Source organism: Melozone crissalis, unplaced genomic scaffold (assembly GCF_028551555.1).
Source record: "Melozone crissalis strain CALT ecotype California unplaced genomic scaffold, PUWL_Pcris_2 ptg000042l_1, whole genome shotgun sequence".
NCBI classification, from domain to species: Eukaryota; Metazoa; Chordata; class Aves; order Passeriformes; family Passerellidae; genus Melozone; species Melozone crissalis.
The window spans coordinates 54,436,995-54,453,424 of record NW_026535820.1 but is presented as its reverse complement, the minus strand read 5'-3'; the positions used below and the strand labels follow the sequence as shown (position 1 = coordinate 54,453,424).

The window sequence follows — 16,430 nt, the reverse complement described above, 5'->3', positions numbered from 1 at the left end:
ATATTTTCAAACAGCTGTGTGCATAAATCGTCTTTTCATGAAATAAAGTTAGATTATGCTGACCAATAAACTGCTCTGCTGCTTAAAAGCTGTCTTCCTATTTTTTTTTCCAGATTTAAGAATAATTGAGAAACTGTGAAATAGACCAGCTGGTGGGTGGTAGACAAACAAAGAGCATCATCATCTTGTAAAACTAGTGCCTACATACCTCTGAAGCCTGGCACTCACATCATTTCCAGTACTGAAACCTGTCTGCCACTTATTTTCCAAATTCTTCACAAGTGAGCCTCTTAAGAAAAAAAACCAAACAGTTGTACCCCTTGACAACTTTGACATAGGCTTCCAAAAGTCAGTGTGGTAACTCATCACGCCTGGGGGTCCTTGCCACTCCCAGACCTCTCTCACTTTACAGAAGAGAAGTCACATGTACCGTGGTGTCAGTGGGGGTCAAAGCCAGCAACATGGACAAACCCCTTCAGACTGCCCCCAGAGGTCCCCACACAGGAAGACTTATGTCATGACAAGAATGCCAATTTAAAAAGGTGTTTCACAGATAAAAGTGTGCAGCTGTATTCACGCCATAAAGATACAGGATGACCAATTCAACAGGAAAAGCCAGTCACTCCTTTAATTGTAAGGTAGACTAAAAACCAACATCTCTATCAAAACTGAGAACAGTTGAATCCAAAATCTCAAGCAGTATTTCCTTTCATTAACACAAACCAAGCATAGTCGGCAAGAATATTCATTTATTTCTTTCAAACACATCAATTTTAAGGCACCCTGAAGGTGTCCTTTCATGATTTTATAAAACCTAAAATTATTAAAACCTTTCAAAACACAGACTCACTCAGGAAACTGTGTGTTCTTCTCATAATTCCTTAAGTCACTGGTACTGTAATAATAGCCTGTCAAATGCAAAATGACAGCAATTTCATAAATGAAGAATGGGCTTAGAGATATACTATGTTTATGAATTTACTTTGGTTGTCACTCAAATATTATTATCATAAGAAATGAGAAAACTGAAGTCAACTGATCCAAAAGAGACTAATTTCACAAATAAAGTGTTTGGAACAATACAGACACTAATAATTTTAGTGCCCAGTTTTGCTTGGTATGCCTCTAACCTTCAAGTTACTGAAAAAATTTTAATTACCCATGAAACATGTCCTGCATTTATTAGAGTGACTTACAACAGATATACTTCGGTAAGTAAAAGAAAAGGCAAAACTGGCAAGAGAAAGTACAGACCTTTTAAAAGACTTTTTTTAAAGTAAGCAACTTCAAAAGTGGTGCTTTGAAAAAAAGCTTATGAGCAGCACTAAGATGCACAATTTTCATGGTTTTACAGTATGTTTTGTTATTAAATTTGATGATTTTTTTGAAAGTTCCTATTTCTACTGAATTATACAAATGTATAATGATAACAAGCAGGTGGCAATGAATAATATAAAACCCCCAATACTTCTGGAACCTGATTCAGCAAAGGTCTGTGAGTGTTCTTAACTCAAAAAATGCAAGCAGTCACCACACTGAAAAAAAGCACAGAACCAGTTCTTAATATTTTTACATACTTTCTTCCAAATTGCTTTGTGTAGCAATTGTTCATGTTTCATGAAATGCATGAAAGTATATGAAATTTTTGTCTTTAGTAACTAAATTCAGCAAATTGGCAACCAAATCAAAGCCACTGTATTAACTTACAAACACTAATAGGGAGCAGCATTTAGTAGGCAGGATGGAAGTATCCAGTCACGGGAAAAAGCTGATTGAAGAAAGGGACTTTGATTACAGATTCAGTGGATTCTTTGGAAAATGTGGTAGGGGGTTGTGCTCTGCTTCTTTTCACCAAATTCTCAAATTTGATTTCTATGGCAAAATTTGGTTGTTGTTTGTCCGTTTTTTTCCATAGACTTGGTAATTTGGGATGACCTTGAAGGAATCACCATTTTGCCTTTCAGCCAGCTCTTACTTCTACCAATGTATGTATTTAAAACCTGCAACACGTACTGCAGTCAAATGCACATAGATCAACATTTCAGCACTCACAAGAGTATACTTTCAATTTATGGCAAAAAATGTCCTAAGCTGAATTTTATGTATAGCTTTATTTATCCGTCTGCTGCAGAAAAAGAAAATCAACCAAAACCCCAACAATCAAAACAAAAAACCCCACCATACCTTACTATCTTCTAGTCTGCTATGAAAAAAGAGAAAATGAGATAAAATTGTTGTAGGAAACGTACAGTATTCTATGAGATCACATATTAATCCTATTTATTAGTGTGAAGGTGAGAACTTGCACTGACTTCCAGAGTTACTGTTTTTCACTTCCAAGCTTTACTGAATCCCTATGGCATTTTGAAAAGGGCATGGATTTGAAATGAGGAATGTTTCTGCATGACCTGAACAATAGATTCCCAAAAATTCTTTAATTCAAAATCAACATTTGGAAGCTATCTTGACTCAGGAGTGACCCACAATAACTGGAAAGCTTAAGACTTTTCACAGTTCAAAGTAAAGGCTTTTAATATTTTTGAATTACTTCAACTGCTGAACAAGCCCAACACTAATTTCATCCACACATCAATAAAGTTTAAGTGTTTCATTAAATTTAAATTGCTATTCGTTGTGTAAAGAAATTTTAAGCTAATGAAATGTTTTTTATTACAATGGATCTGCTGTACTGTTAGAAGCCAATCATATTTTCCTACTTAAAAAGTAAGAGTTCAAGGGCTTGATAACTTGGCTACTGAGAGAATATGCTCCAGGCTGAATTTTGTATAGAAGTTTTGTATGGAGAAAGCTGAGGCTTTTTTTACACTAAAATTTTTAACTTAAAAACACGCACACACCCTTGGGCAGAAAGTGTTATGAAGTATTGAGGAGACAGCTTTTCCCCACTGTCCTAGTAGGACTCTGCAAGTCTGGCCAGTTGCAATGTTCATTTTGGAGACTATTTTCATCAGTGCTTTTAAAATGTTAAAAACAACAGCATCCTTAACTACTGCATACATTCAGGGTTTAGAAAATAGTAGTTTTTTACTACCCCTCCTTCATCTTGAAATCAGCATTATTTTAGGCTTGACCACAGACCCCTTACGCAAAACTTCAAACCATAACTGAGAATGTGAACTGACCAGTGGGCTCACTAAGGGCATCAAGGCTATTGGACCTCCTCTGCTGTGCTGTCTGGGGCAAATTCAAGATGTTTTAAGATGATTGTCTGCATCTGCACAGAAGGCAGTATAATGCTGTATTTTATATGGCCCTTGAAGAATCTCCACCACAAGACACTAAGCATCTTTATCAGGAGAGATCACTCACTGTTATGGATTGTTTCTAAAGAGCACCTACATGCTAAAGGTTATCAAGACAAAACCATTCTCTAAGCAGGACAATATGAATTATAGGAACTACACAGGCAGCTCCATGCACAGAAAAGTTGGGTAATTTTAACAGAGCTGAGTTTATTTGGACCAATACCCAGGTTTTAACCTGGGACTTTCCATCTAAATATCACACACAAATCCCCGATCCTTTATAATTTCAGCTAGAGGACTATGACTTAGCTACAAACACCAGCACACCAACCTCTCCTACAGATCAACCTTAAATGGGAGCCACATTCAACTATGAAGAGGTAGCAACAACACAAATAAGTTTCACTAAATATTAATCATAACCTGTAAATGCTTCTTGATCTCACAGTGTTCCCATGCCTTCTGAAACTGTGATGATGACCCCAGTGAGATGTGGGTAAAGATTGCCAGAGGGACTTGGAAGCAGTTCTGGGTAGAAGAAGAGAGCAGGCACAAGACCTTTTAGCAGCTAACACTACCCAGCTGCATATTCTGAGAAAGAGAAAAGTGCGTACAATTAGCAAATCTGTGGAAATAAATCACTGAAGGAAGATAATAAATCCAAGCAAAAAAGCCTAACAGGAACTCCAGAGGAGATCTGATACCATAGTTTGGGACTACAGGTAATTTTACTTTTCCTGTGACTTACTTCTGCCACTCCAGTAGTTTCATTACACATCAGTTTGTTAAACATTGCCACAGAAACTACCTTGAGCATTACCAAGAAAATAAATAATCTGGTTTTTAAGAGCAACAATTGAAGGAGCAGTCTAACATAGGTCACTCAAACACCTCATTCACACACGTTTTGAATTTATTTTGGCTTACAATCCAACTAGGAATGAAATAAAACCAAGTAGTAGTAACAGTGACTATTGACTTGGAATTCTAAGCTTTTTTGCCTATGATCTTCTCTTACCTCCCTCACCTCCCTAGACTTCAGCTCTGACTTCCAAATCTATCTGAACCAACCCCAATGAGTTCTTCCTCTCACACACTTCCACTCATTTATTTCTCCTCAGTTATCTAACCCACAAACCCAACCTGCCTGTGCTCCAAATCTGCGTAATGCCTTAACATTGGGGCACCCAAAAAATTCAGTAAATTGGACAGGGAACATAAACATGCCATTTGTGCATATCAAATGCAACAGAAACATGAAAGCATTCACTATGCCAACAAGCTAGACCATGGAGTATTGTTTTGTTGATGACACAATTTATTACTACTTTTGTTTTATTGAAAGGGCTGAGACAGTACAAAACTCGTGTGGATATACCCTCATTCGTGCTTGTAAATAAGGAGTGCTGGAAAAGGGAGGAAAGAATGCTTGCCCTTTCTCCTCTATGCATTGATTCCAATCTCCAATTAGCTTTCTGCTTTGAGCAATGCAGGGATTAGATCCTATTACCAAAGACAGTCAAAAATAAAAAATGGTATTAGAAGATTTTAAGTGTTTCTCAAAGAGTATGCTTAAGGAGCTAAAAAATTTGAGTCTCCTTGTAACAAAATCAATACCAAAACAAAACAAACGTAATTGACATTAACACATATCCTCACATGACAGAGGCTGATGGTATAAACAAGAAAATGCTGAACTGATGACAAGTATCATACAACTTCCTACAACTGGCTAGTCAACAGAAGACAAGTCAGAAGAGACTTCTGACTTGTCAGACGTGCCTGATAAGTAAATCCTCTGAGGTTGCAGTAGCTGTAATCTCAGGCAGGTATTAGAGTGACTTGTCATACCATCAGTTAGAACAGGTACCTGAGCAAACAATTCTCAAGCTACAAGATTAAGCTGCTGTCTGACCAAGGAATCGCATCAAGACTTCATTTTAGAAGTCTTTAGTCTTTAGCAAGGCATAGACACAGACAGAAATGCCAAAAGGCATCCTAGCAAGAAGTTTGACAGGTAAAGCCAAAGAGAAGCTGGAAGAGTGATGGATAGCAGTCTAGTAAACAACTACTGGTAGGCTTAATAGAAGAAAATGCCATAAAATCAGAATTGTGAGTGAGGGAGAAAATGTAAAAAGCAAGAGGAAGCATAAGGTATAAACGAGATAAGATGCAGATAAACTCTAATGAACGCTTATACATGCAGAGTCTTGAAGCAAAGTGAAAATTTTCCAGGATAGAAATCCATTTTAATTTAGGTAAAATGTGCATTTTTGAGTTGAGTCTATGGTAAGAAATCATAGTTATTTAGCCAGACTGCAAGGCCTAAGCTCAGTGAAGTTACTTCAGTGAAGGACAGAGATAAAGAGGAGGAGACAGAAGATGATAGAGAGTGACAGGGACTGCTGTAAGGGCAAGTCAGCCTGACCTCGGAATTCTTTCTGATAAAAAGGAACTAGTGGTAAAAGTCACACGAAACCCATAAAAATGAATATGTATGAATCTATTGTGAAACTGTATGCATATGCATTTGAGAGGGGGATAAAAGGAGACCTGAAGTTCTCAGAGGTACGCATGCCTTTTAAGGAGAGCATTCTCCGCATGTGTCCAGCGCTGTAAATAAAGATACCGAGCTTTACAACTTTTATGAAGTTGTGAGGTTTCTTCTTTTCTCTGCAAAACAGTCTAGAGGCTGCTGAGACCAGCCAACAAAAATCACAATTAGCAGCAAAAAATCTTGCATGCAAGAAGCTGGGGAAGTATAAGAAGATATCTAATAAAGTCAACATACAAGTGCAACTCAGTGTGTAGCAAGTAGGAACTGAAAAATGTGATGTCCTCTCCAAGATGGTTTCTAATGGGATTTCTATAATAGTCAGAAATTAAAGGTAACATGTTGGCAGAAACTACAGGAAGCTGAAGGGCCATTGCCGCCTTCTGTTGCCATCTTATGCAAGGACAATGGGCATTCCCTTTCATCAGCTACAATAATCTTTAACGTTTTAAATTCAGACATGAATATAATATGAGAATACAATCTTGTGAGAAGTGAGAAATAGAATGAAACCTAAATGCCTCAAAGTGAAATTGAAGAAAAATTTCAGGTTAAAATGAAATTACACAAATGAAAGTATTTTGAAACATGCATTGAAATTTGTGCTTATGTTTCAAGCAACAAAATAATTTTATACAAAAAATGACAAGGCTGCAATATGAGAGCCCCTGACATTACAATTTTGGTACATGATTCTACTCTGTGAAGAATTAGGTCTAGTAAAACAAATGCAAGGACTGTAGTCGTTCAATGCATGGATTGTCACACTTGCTGATTAAATGGCTCATTTAAAGATGAATTCAACTCATCCTAATACAAATTTGATTGTTATATAGTTGGTATTTCCTTACCAGAAGCACAAAACATCAATTTACTAATGCATGTTGTAAGAGCAGTTAGCTTAAATGAAAAACAGCATATTTTAACTGCTGTGTATAAGAACCCTCTTGTGTCATAAACAAACTACTAGTATTTTGTAACAAAAACCCCCAAACTGACAAGTCCTTTAGCAACTTCATTTGCCAGTACAGAAGACTTTTTTCCTTTAATATTATATGCAACAGACCTGCAAAACATAATTTTCTTCATGTTCACATACATGGCACATCATATCCCTGCAGGAATCAGACTTTGGCCTTACTAAAGCAAAAAATTCAGATAATTCCTAAAGATAGGACAGCAACAATTTGAGGACTGCTGGAGTTTAAAATCATCTACCTGATGTAAGTAAGATAATTCTGAAGCCATCCTTTTAAACGGTTAGGAGAAATCTAAAGGGTTACAGAGATTTCCAACAAAACTATTTTGCACATTTCAGTCAAAAAGTAATTGCTTATTTCTAACAAAAAAAAAAAAGGAAAGAAAGAAAAAGAAAATGATTTGTACTATATCCAAATGTTTTTAAGATGTAAATGCACTTGTCATCTTTCACGTAAGCAGGGTGCTAGTGCCCTAAATTAAACAAAAGAAGAAAAGTTAGGGTTGACAAGTATGTCGCTGCGTAACTACAAATTAAATATGCCTTTTGATATTTAATTTTTAACTGTTGAGTACCTTTTCATCAGGCTATTGCCATTAGAAGTTTTTTATTAGATTATTAAATTAGACAAATAACAGATAAAAGATGTGACAAGTATAAAAAAATCTGATTTAGCAGATGTGACGCACTTAATCTTTTACTGTGATAGTGGCATTTCATATATTTGAAATGTTTCAAACAATGATTTCTTAACACACCAAAAAGGAAGAAATTCAGATATAACTTGACTATATTCAATTTATGCCAAGTACAGAATGAATATCTAAAAACCACAATCACCTTTCAGTTGAAAGTGCAAAATCACCTAAAACTTTCAAAGCAATGCGAAATTTTAAATACCTCAACCCCCCCGAATATCTGACAAGACAAGTGAAACACAGAAGACACATATTTAAAAAAGACTGTTAGAATAGCAGCTGAAAATCTGTATGCTTGTGAATTCTGAGTGAATGCTGGCTAGATTGCACAGCAGCCAGCATTTCAAAAGCAAGTTATAAAGAGATATCACCATTATCTGAATTGTTCAGAAAAATAAACGAACATTGACCTTTTTTGCGGTAAACAAATCCTCGCATACTACTGTCTTAGAGAAATTAATACAGTAGTTGCATATGTAAACAAATGAAATACAATCAAACTTGCCACATTATGAAAAGTAATTTGCCATTTGCATGGAAAAGCTCACATTAATATTCTAAAAGACTAAATACCCACATACAACTACCTTCACTTGTATTACACAAACTGTAATGCACAGAAATACTTTCCATCCAAATCAGAGCAACCACCTCATTCACTCTCCAAAAGTCTATAGCCTTGCAAGTGAAAAAGATCAATTTTTTAAATATAAAAAATCATGCAAAAATATAAATAAAAAACTGCCTCATTTTGTTATACGACTAAGACATTACGTATGCATTTTAAATTAGAAATAAAAAACTCACAACAAAACACAATTTACTACCAAAACGGAGATCTATGAACAGGAACAAAAAAACCCCTTTTATGTTAAACTATCAGATTGACCAGTATACACAAAAAACAATCTAAATACACACTTGGCAACTGATTAACACTATGTTTCCTATTGTTCCTTTCATCTCTTTTAATTATGTTAATAATGTAGAATAAATCAGAACAATGTTTCAAACAAGAGACAAGAACTAAACTAGATTTCACTGCTGCTGCATGTTAAAATTGAAGTCTGTCTTGTAAAGACTCAGAAATCTACATTGAAATTAAAGTGAAAACTTGAATGAGTTATTTATTAACAATAAATCTAATTAAGTTAATAAAACTGCCTTCTAACACCAGCAGTCACACCTTAGATCAAAATAAAGAGCCAAACATAAAATCACTTTGTGCACAAGTTCTGAGATTCAGATCTTTCTTACTGAAAAGCACATGCATGTTGAAAAACTAAACAGTAAATGTTTTAGTACATAGGCTAAATGAAAGTTTGCCCCATGCAAACAATTTATCCTTTTCTATATTGAAACTGTAACAAAAAGCATATGTATTAGGAAATATTTAATAATTATAGGACAATTGCTTATATGAACAAGGCATAAACTTCTTCTATACTGACAGAAGCAGGGTACCACTCTTAAATAGTATATATTTTTCAAAGCTTGCTCAAAAGGCAGGCTTCTTAATTTTTTTTCAAAATTCTTCTTCAGAACTGTTCATTTAATACAGTTCTTCTCATATTTGTATTTTCCTATGAATTTTATGATGCAAGAAATTGCTGTCTCCAGTACTTACAGCCAGATGCTTGCAGAGCTGTCAAGGTTTTTGGATGAGATTTTTCTGAATGTTCTATAACTTCCAAGACTTTAGCTAGTCAAATTAACAATGAATGTTCAAACAGACAGGATTCAAAGAAGGTGGTTTAAATATAAAGAGAAAAATGCTTAAGTGAGTTATTTACATGACATAGCAAACTCTGTGGACAGAAACCTACCTGTACCTTTTTTTCCTCACCCAGATTATGCTTCTCAAATTCTGTAACAGCTCAGGATAGATTTTTGCCTGTATCAGTTCCACTTAATATAAAAAACTAGTTGTATTTCCAAATCAGCTGTCATTTTATGAAGCAAATCAAGTGCACTCATGTGGGAAAAAATATTATTTAAAGATGGAATTATAAATTATTGCATTCATGTAGTTTTTCTTTGTGCATGATTTTTACCGATATGGAAAAGAAAACAAACCAAAAATCAGATTGGAAAACAGAAAATTCTCTTACTGCATTGGTCTACATGGCTCAGCAACAATACTGGCAACAGAGACATGAAATTTCTGTACAGGAAATTCACGTGGATTTTAGTCATTTTGCTCATGATGTAGACCTTGACTTTTGAAGCCCTGATTCTCAGAAAGAAACAATGTTGATAACACTGCCAAGGCAAAACATTTAAGTAATTGCTGTGCTACCCAGTGGTATTGCCTATATACAGCATTGCCTGTAGTGTACTCCAAGTATACAGAAATTCATACAGAACTTATGCTAGCTGTGCAAGGAAAGTAATCAGTAATATTAATAGGCTGTTACCCCTAGAGAATGAAAGTGCAAGATTGAGGGGATTTCTTAAATCACACAGCAGCCTCTGGTAAGCTCACTTGTCTAGTGAATATCAGATTTCTATGTCCTTTTATTTGCACTTCAAACTGTCTCTTGTTTGAATAATCCTGTGTAATCCATTTATACTTCTAAATAAAAATGGGTTAATTCTATTTAATTTCTAAATCCTACCCTAATTTATTTTTTTAACTTGCTCATGCAGTCCTGGTTTTCCACCTTGCTCCATGTCCATTCCTTGCTTGATACCAGTCTTCATCCGAAGTTTTTTGTTCTAGTTTCTCCCTCTCTTGCAGTTACATTATTTCCTATCTCAGCATTAGCATCCTCCTCCTGAATAATTCCATCTACCCAAAAGCATTACTTCCAATAGTCCAGATGAGGGGGCTTCTGCAGAGAACTGTTCAGAAACAGCTGTAGTCTTGAAGCTCTGGACTGGACAGGAAATTCACCACCAGAAAATTCTTCATCTTGTTCCTAACCAAATCAGGAGTGTTTTCATATGCACATTTTCAAAAATGTCCTTTACAAAAGATGCATCATGGCATCAACATGCCTCCAGTTCTGGTCAGATTTTCAATAGCTACATGGCTTGAAAGTTTCAGACTGAATCAGGGAAGTAATTGACCTTTTCCTTATCTTTTACATATGGGCAAATTGATGTTTTGATCTCTTATTTCCCTTTAGAAAAAAACCTGTTCTTGTCAAAATTTGCCTTTTTACTATCATCATTAGTGCTATTTGAAAGCTGAAGCAGAAAGAGCATATAAAAAAACTTCATGCCAAAAGCTGATGTCCTGGAAATCATCCAGTAAGGATACAACAATACACATCATTGATAGCATCACTCAGCAACACAACTGAGGCACAAATAGTTTGCCTTGCCATGATTTTTTCTTCTTTTATTTACAAATTAAGATTTAGAAAGTCAAAATCCAAACCAGGAAAATGAAACAATGCAAATCTTTACAATTTGCAGACATAAAGATTACTGAAAACAGATAATAATTTCCAATACACAATTTTTTCTTAACAAATCAATATGTCACTGTTTAACAATTCCTTGAGTGAACAATGTGTTTGACTGAAGTTAGACCCGCTCCTCGTCATATGTATGGTATTTCAGTTTAATAAAGTAGGTTTTTTCAATGCTGTTGGAGATTAAGTGTAACATAGAGCTTTGTTTGTTTTGGGTTTTCCTAGAAGGAAAACAAAAAAGATAGCATGTCTACTGCAGTATTAACTGCATTGTTTAGATTATGTATATTTTCTCAATTAAATCTTACTGTACAATTTAAAGTTGTTTGTGAATACCAGTTTATTGAAAAAAAAATCAATTATATGGCTCTTGGGTGATCTTTTTTTCTTTTTTTGATTGAATACTGGAAAAAATCTGATTCTCATTTGCCCCAGAAAAAGGCTTTTTTTCATCCAGTCCTTTTCAATTATGAAGTTCCTCTACCTTCATGAAGAGGTTACCAATTAATCACTTCATAATTTTATCTTCAGAGCACCAAATATTTCCAGGGTCAATGAACTATTGCTATAATCAAACAAATTGAAGCTCCTCAAAGCTACTCTGTCTGGGTTTTGGCTGGGATAGAGTCAATCTTCTTCCTAGTAGCTTGTATAGTATTTACTGTATGTACTATGAGAATAATGTTGATAACACATCCATGACTCAGGTGCTGCTGAGCAATCTTACACTAAGTCAAGGACGTCAGTTTCTCATGCTGCCCTGCCAGCAAGTGGGGGGAGGAAATCCATAAAACTCTGGGAAGAGACAGAGCTGGGCAGCTTTCCCTGACTGGCCAAAGGATAGTGCAGACCATAGGACAACATGTGAACTAGGGGGAAAGCTGGCTGGGGCAAGCTGGGCATCGGTCAGTTGCTGGTGAGTGAGTGACTATTTTTCATTTGCATCACTTGTTTTTCTTTCTTCTTCCTTGTGGTTTATCTCTTTGTTATTTTCCTTTCCATTAGAATTTATTATTATTATTTTATTTCAATTATTAAACTGTCCTTATCTCAACACATCTGCTTTTTTACTTTTACCGTTCTGATTTTTTCCCTCATTCCAGAAGGGCAGGAGAGCAGCTTAGTTGCTGGTTTATGTTAAATCATGATACTTCTAGACCAGTAGTCAACAGAGTTAACATTTAACAGAGGTTAATTAATTGGAAAGGTAATTAATCATCAAGGTGGAGAAGTACAGAAGTAGTGTCTACATGCTCCTTTTTAACATGCCTAGCTAGCAGGTTAATAAAAAAAAACCCAAACAACTTTTCTACTATTTTGAATTGGTCAACACTATGATATGTAACCTGAAGAAGTGTCTCTAATATTCACAGTCTTCACTTCAATTTTTGCCACAAAGTTACAGAGAAAGTACATTAAACCAAAAATAAACTAGACAACAAGAAGGCTGAGGCCTACCTGTATCAGAAATGCAATATTCCCTTTAAACAAAGAAAAGACTGCAGAATTATCCTAAAGGCAATGTGAGCCTAGAAAGTAGATGCCAATGCAGTAGATCAAGAAAATGAGCATATAAAAAGCTGACACAATGTCTTGGTCTTGGTTAGGTGATGGTAATCCAAATGTGCCAAGTGAAAACATACCTCAAATATGATGACAAGTTATGTATTATTCAGAAACGTGTTTGAATGTGCAAGATGAGTATCTAAGTTATTTCTGCAGTATGTTGTATCACAGCATATATTCTGAGCACAAAAGTATTAACAAGAGATGGAATACACACTTTTATCTAAAGTAATAAACTCTAAGATCCTTTTGCTTTTGAGCAAATAAGCACCTTCTGCTCTTGATTTACAGATTACCAGTGTAATTACCTCCATATCTAGTTTTGAAGTACCACAGAATTTTTACTGAGTCTGCCACATACAACTCCATGAAAAAATCAAAACAAGAATGTACAAATTGATTAGGACAAGATCACCTTCAAAATGCCATGTACTAAGTCACTGTAACTAATTTCTACTTGGTATTAACCAGGCATTTATGTGATAAGAAATTCAAATGCATCAATTTTTCATAGGACAAATTACGTGTTCAAAGGACCTAAGTGTGCACACTATTCACCACTGCAAAAAAAGAAAAAGGCAGACCCATTTATATATTATGCTCCCTCAAAACAGAGGACATTAAAGCATTTCAATAATGACTAACATCTCAGTCATTTTAAACATCTTATACCTGCCCTTCAATGGTTTACCATTCTTTGCTGAACTACTGTTACAATATGCATTTTCTCATAATTTTACCTTTTGAGAACTATAATTACATCTATTATCAAAGTAGCCAGATTCTATTGGAAAATATCCCAAACAACCTCAGTGAATTTCATAAGAAAATAGCAAAGATGGCTTTTATAATTCTTTCTATTATATACAAGCAATGAAGCAAAATAATCACAAAAAACAAGTATTAAAGAGATTATCAATAATGAAAGAAGCTTTAATCATTTGGGGGTATTTGAAAAATGATTTAGGAATTAAGTAAAGTCTGTGAGAAAGAACTCATAATGAGAACATGTCAAAAGTTAAAAATACAGACTAGAAAAAAGTTTTTAATTGTACAGTATATTTTAGCTCCTATCAATCACTGTTAAAATCATTTGAGTTTAATAAGCAGATATTTACCTGTTGGAATGAGACAATCTTTCCAATCAAAATATCCTGCATAAATGCCAGGTTCTAATGACCCAACTATTGGATCTGCCTTGAATTCAATGTACATTTCAAACAGTCTTTGATCCAGCTCTTTCAAGGATTCCATACTAACCTAAAAATTAAACAAAAAAAAAAAGGAAAGAGAAAGAACATAGTAAATAGTCATTAACTAAAAGAATTTAATCACCTACCCAAAAAATAACATCATCTTTAATTTCAGAAAAAACCAGCAATTACTGACATATTTCAATTCATAATTATGTATATAAAAACTTCAAAACTTCCATATTATCTGTCCATCCCACCCAGTATAATTTTTTTCCTGATTGTATTCAGCAGTAGACATTTTCACAAAAAATACAAGGAATGCCTAAGCAGGCAGATCATTCAGTAACTGTCTACTGGCATGATTTTTTTCAGGAGGTCTTTATCTTGCAAAGAAAACAACTGCATTTTGTGAATGCTTTAAAATATACCCATAAAAATTTCAATCCTTAAACATGAAGGAAACATGTAAGGAAATGTTCTTGGCTACCATTTATAATTTCGGTACTTCAGAATATTAGACAATAATGATTTCCCTACTAATAAAGGCAACTTTAAGAAAAACAGCCCAGTGTAAGAACAGATAGTTTTTTACTAAAACACACTACCAAACTCACTTTAAAATTAGATTTATAAAGCTGACAAAATTCAAAAGTATGATTTAGTTTCAGTATTTTCAGATAAAAACTAGTATTTAAAAAAATTGCCAATTCTTTATTACAACTTTTAAATCTAATATTTAAATAAATTTAAAACTTTCAGAAGTTTAGGTGACAGAACAAAAAACTGAAACAATCAATTCACCCCTCTAAACATCTGTGAGCTTCCATCCTCATTTAAAATTAATAAAGGGCTCAAAAATTGCCCTCTTATGATGACTATCTAATTACCCAGATCCCCCCAGCTGGAATGACCCATTGATGTGTCCCATGCATGCAGTATTGCATCAGTCAGAGTTTTCAAAGGGTTAACACAGATTGGAAATTAATCTGCCCCTTCAACATCTGAATTTGGTAATTTATAAATGTATCAAACTTTTAGTGGCAATACTTTGATGTAGCTGTGCAAGGCAGGGTGTTGAACACATACAAAATGGTCTCAGATGTCTTAGCTGCTTCTAACTGCACTGAGCTCAACTCTCAGTAGCAAAAAATTGGTAATATCCAGAGTAATTTTCTATATTGTACTAACCCCACAAATCCTAGCAATCCCTTTCAAATGCTATTCAAAACTACTTAGGCTGTAGAAATTCAAGCAACATTCAGGCATAATTGGGACTAAGGATGTACTACATAGTTGAACAATCAGTTTGAGTGAAACACTGTACTCAGTACTGGAAAAGATAACATTTTACTTCCAACCAACAAATATTTCTGTAAATAAACTAGCTTTATGGTCCTAAGGATTAAGTCACAACATTTCTCATAAGAAGTGATTAATCTTTACAAAAAGGCAGGAAAATGAGACAGCTACTGCCACCCACTTTGACATTTTCATTCTTTGAAAAAGAAAAAACAACAAAACCCCCCCCAAAACACAACAAAAAAACCATGAACTAGTTCACGAACAAGAGCTATCAGTAATGCAGATTTCCAGATGAAATAATTTATCAAGTATATTCCTGAGATAACAATCTTTTACTCTCTGCATTGAGAGAACACAGTGACATTAAACAGTGTTACTAAGAAATCAGATAAGCTCTGCCATTGAATACACTGAACAAGAGCTCACATTTTCTATCCCAGCTGCTCAAGCCCTGTATGAACACACAGAACCATATCCTTGTTGTTGTTATGTCCAACCAATGCTTGGAGTCCCACCTATTCGTGGAAGGCTCACCCAGGAGTCATTCTGGATGTCTGGACACTTGCACCTACTTTTCACAGTAGGTAAAACAAATAAAAACCTTAAAGCAATGATGCTTCATTCCAGGGCTCTCACTTACTTGAGTTATTTTATCAACGCCTTGGAAGCCATGTTTCTCAAAGTGCTCAGCTATATTTAGGAAGGTATGGCGCTCCAGGTAACGGCAATTACTGAGTGCAATTAAAAGTCTCTGCTCCTAAAGATTAAGAGAAGAAAGAGCATAACAGTTGAAAAAAGAAGTATCATCATAACCAACAATGTAAATGTATATAGAGTATTTTACTGACTCTCTGTGCATAATAAACATTCTCATAAATAAAGTAGGGTTTACAAATACTTTTGTCAACAAACTACTGAGAAATGAATGAATATTAGGTATGATGATTGTACAGGATGCTTCCTCTGATAGGTCCTCTTATATGATCCAGAGCATTCATTGGAATAGTTATGACTAATACAGAAATGTGGTTAAGACTTTACAAAAATTAGATTTGGACGGCTTTCCAGGAAGCTGTTTCTGGATTTTACTTCGTTTCAAGAAATATACTAAGAATTATGACCATCATAAATATACTAAGAATTATGGCCATCATAAAAATCAACTGAAGATCATCTTTTCCCCCGAACCTGGCTAAAACAAGGGAAGCAGGTACTGAACAAATGCACTCACTGACTCTAAAATACTAGAAGGTTCTGAACTGCATTATATAATTTCAGCAGTTTGAAGAAATTCTAGGTGGTTATAACTTATGTCTGTTTTACAATGATTTTTTTTAACTGCAAGAGAGTCAAATACATTCTGGAGTTGAGATACTACAATTGCCTGTCCTTGATCTTGATAGAAGATACAGCTTCCAAACAAAGAACCAAACAAGACAGAACTACT

General features: G+C 34.8%; 1 protein-coding gene across 2 annotated transcripts in view; it reads right to left on the bottom strand.

The window, feature by feature from the left end:
- The window catches only part of EXOC2 (exocyst complex component 2), a 125,346-nt gene that overhangs the window by 22,642 nt on the left and 86,274 nt on the right, over positions 1 to 16,430 (bottom strand). For both annotated transcript variants that reach the window (XM_054284963.1, XM_054284964.1), the window contains exons 22-23: positions 15,624 to 15,740; positions 13,604 to 13,745 (exon numbers count right to left, since the gene is read on the bottom strand). In XM_054284963.1, the coding sequence (XP_054140938.1) occupies positions 13,604 to 13,745; positions 15,624 to 15,740 (259 nt within the window). The remainder of the gene's footprint in view (positions 1 to 13,603; positions 13,746 to 15,623; positions 15,741 to 16,430) is intronic.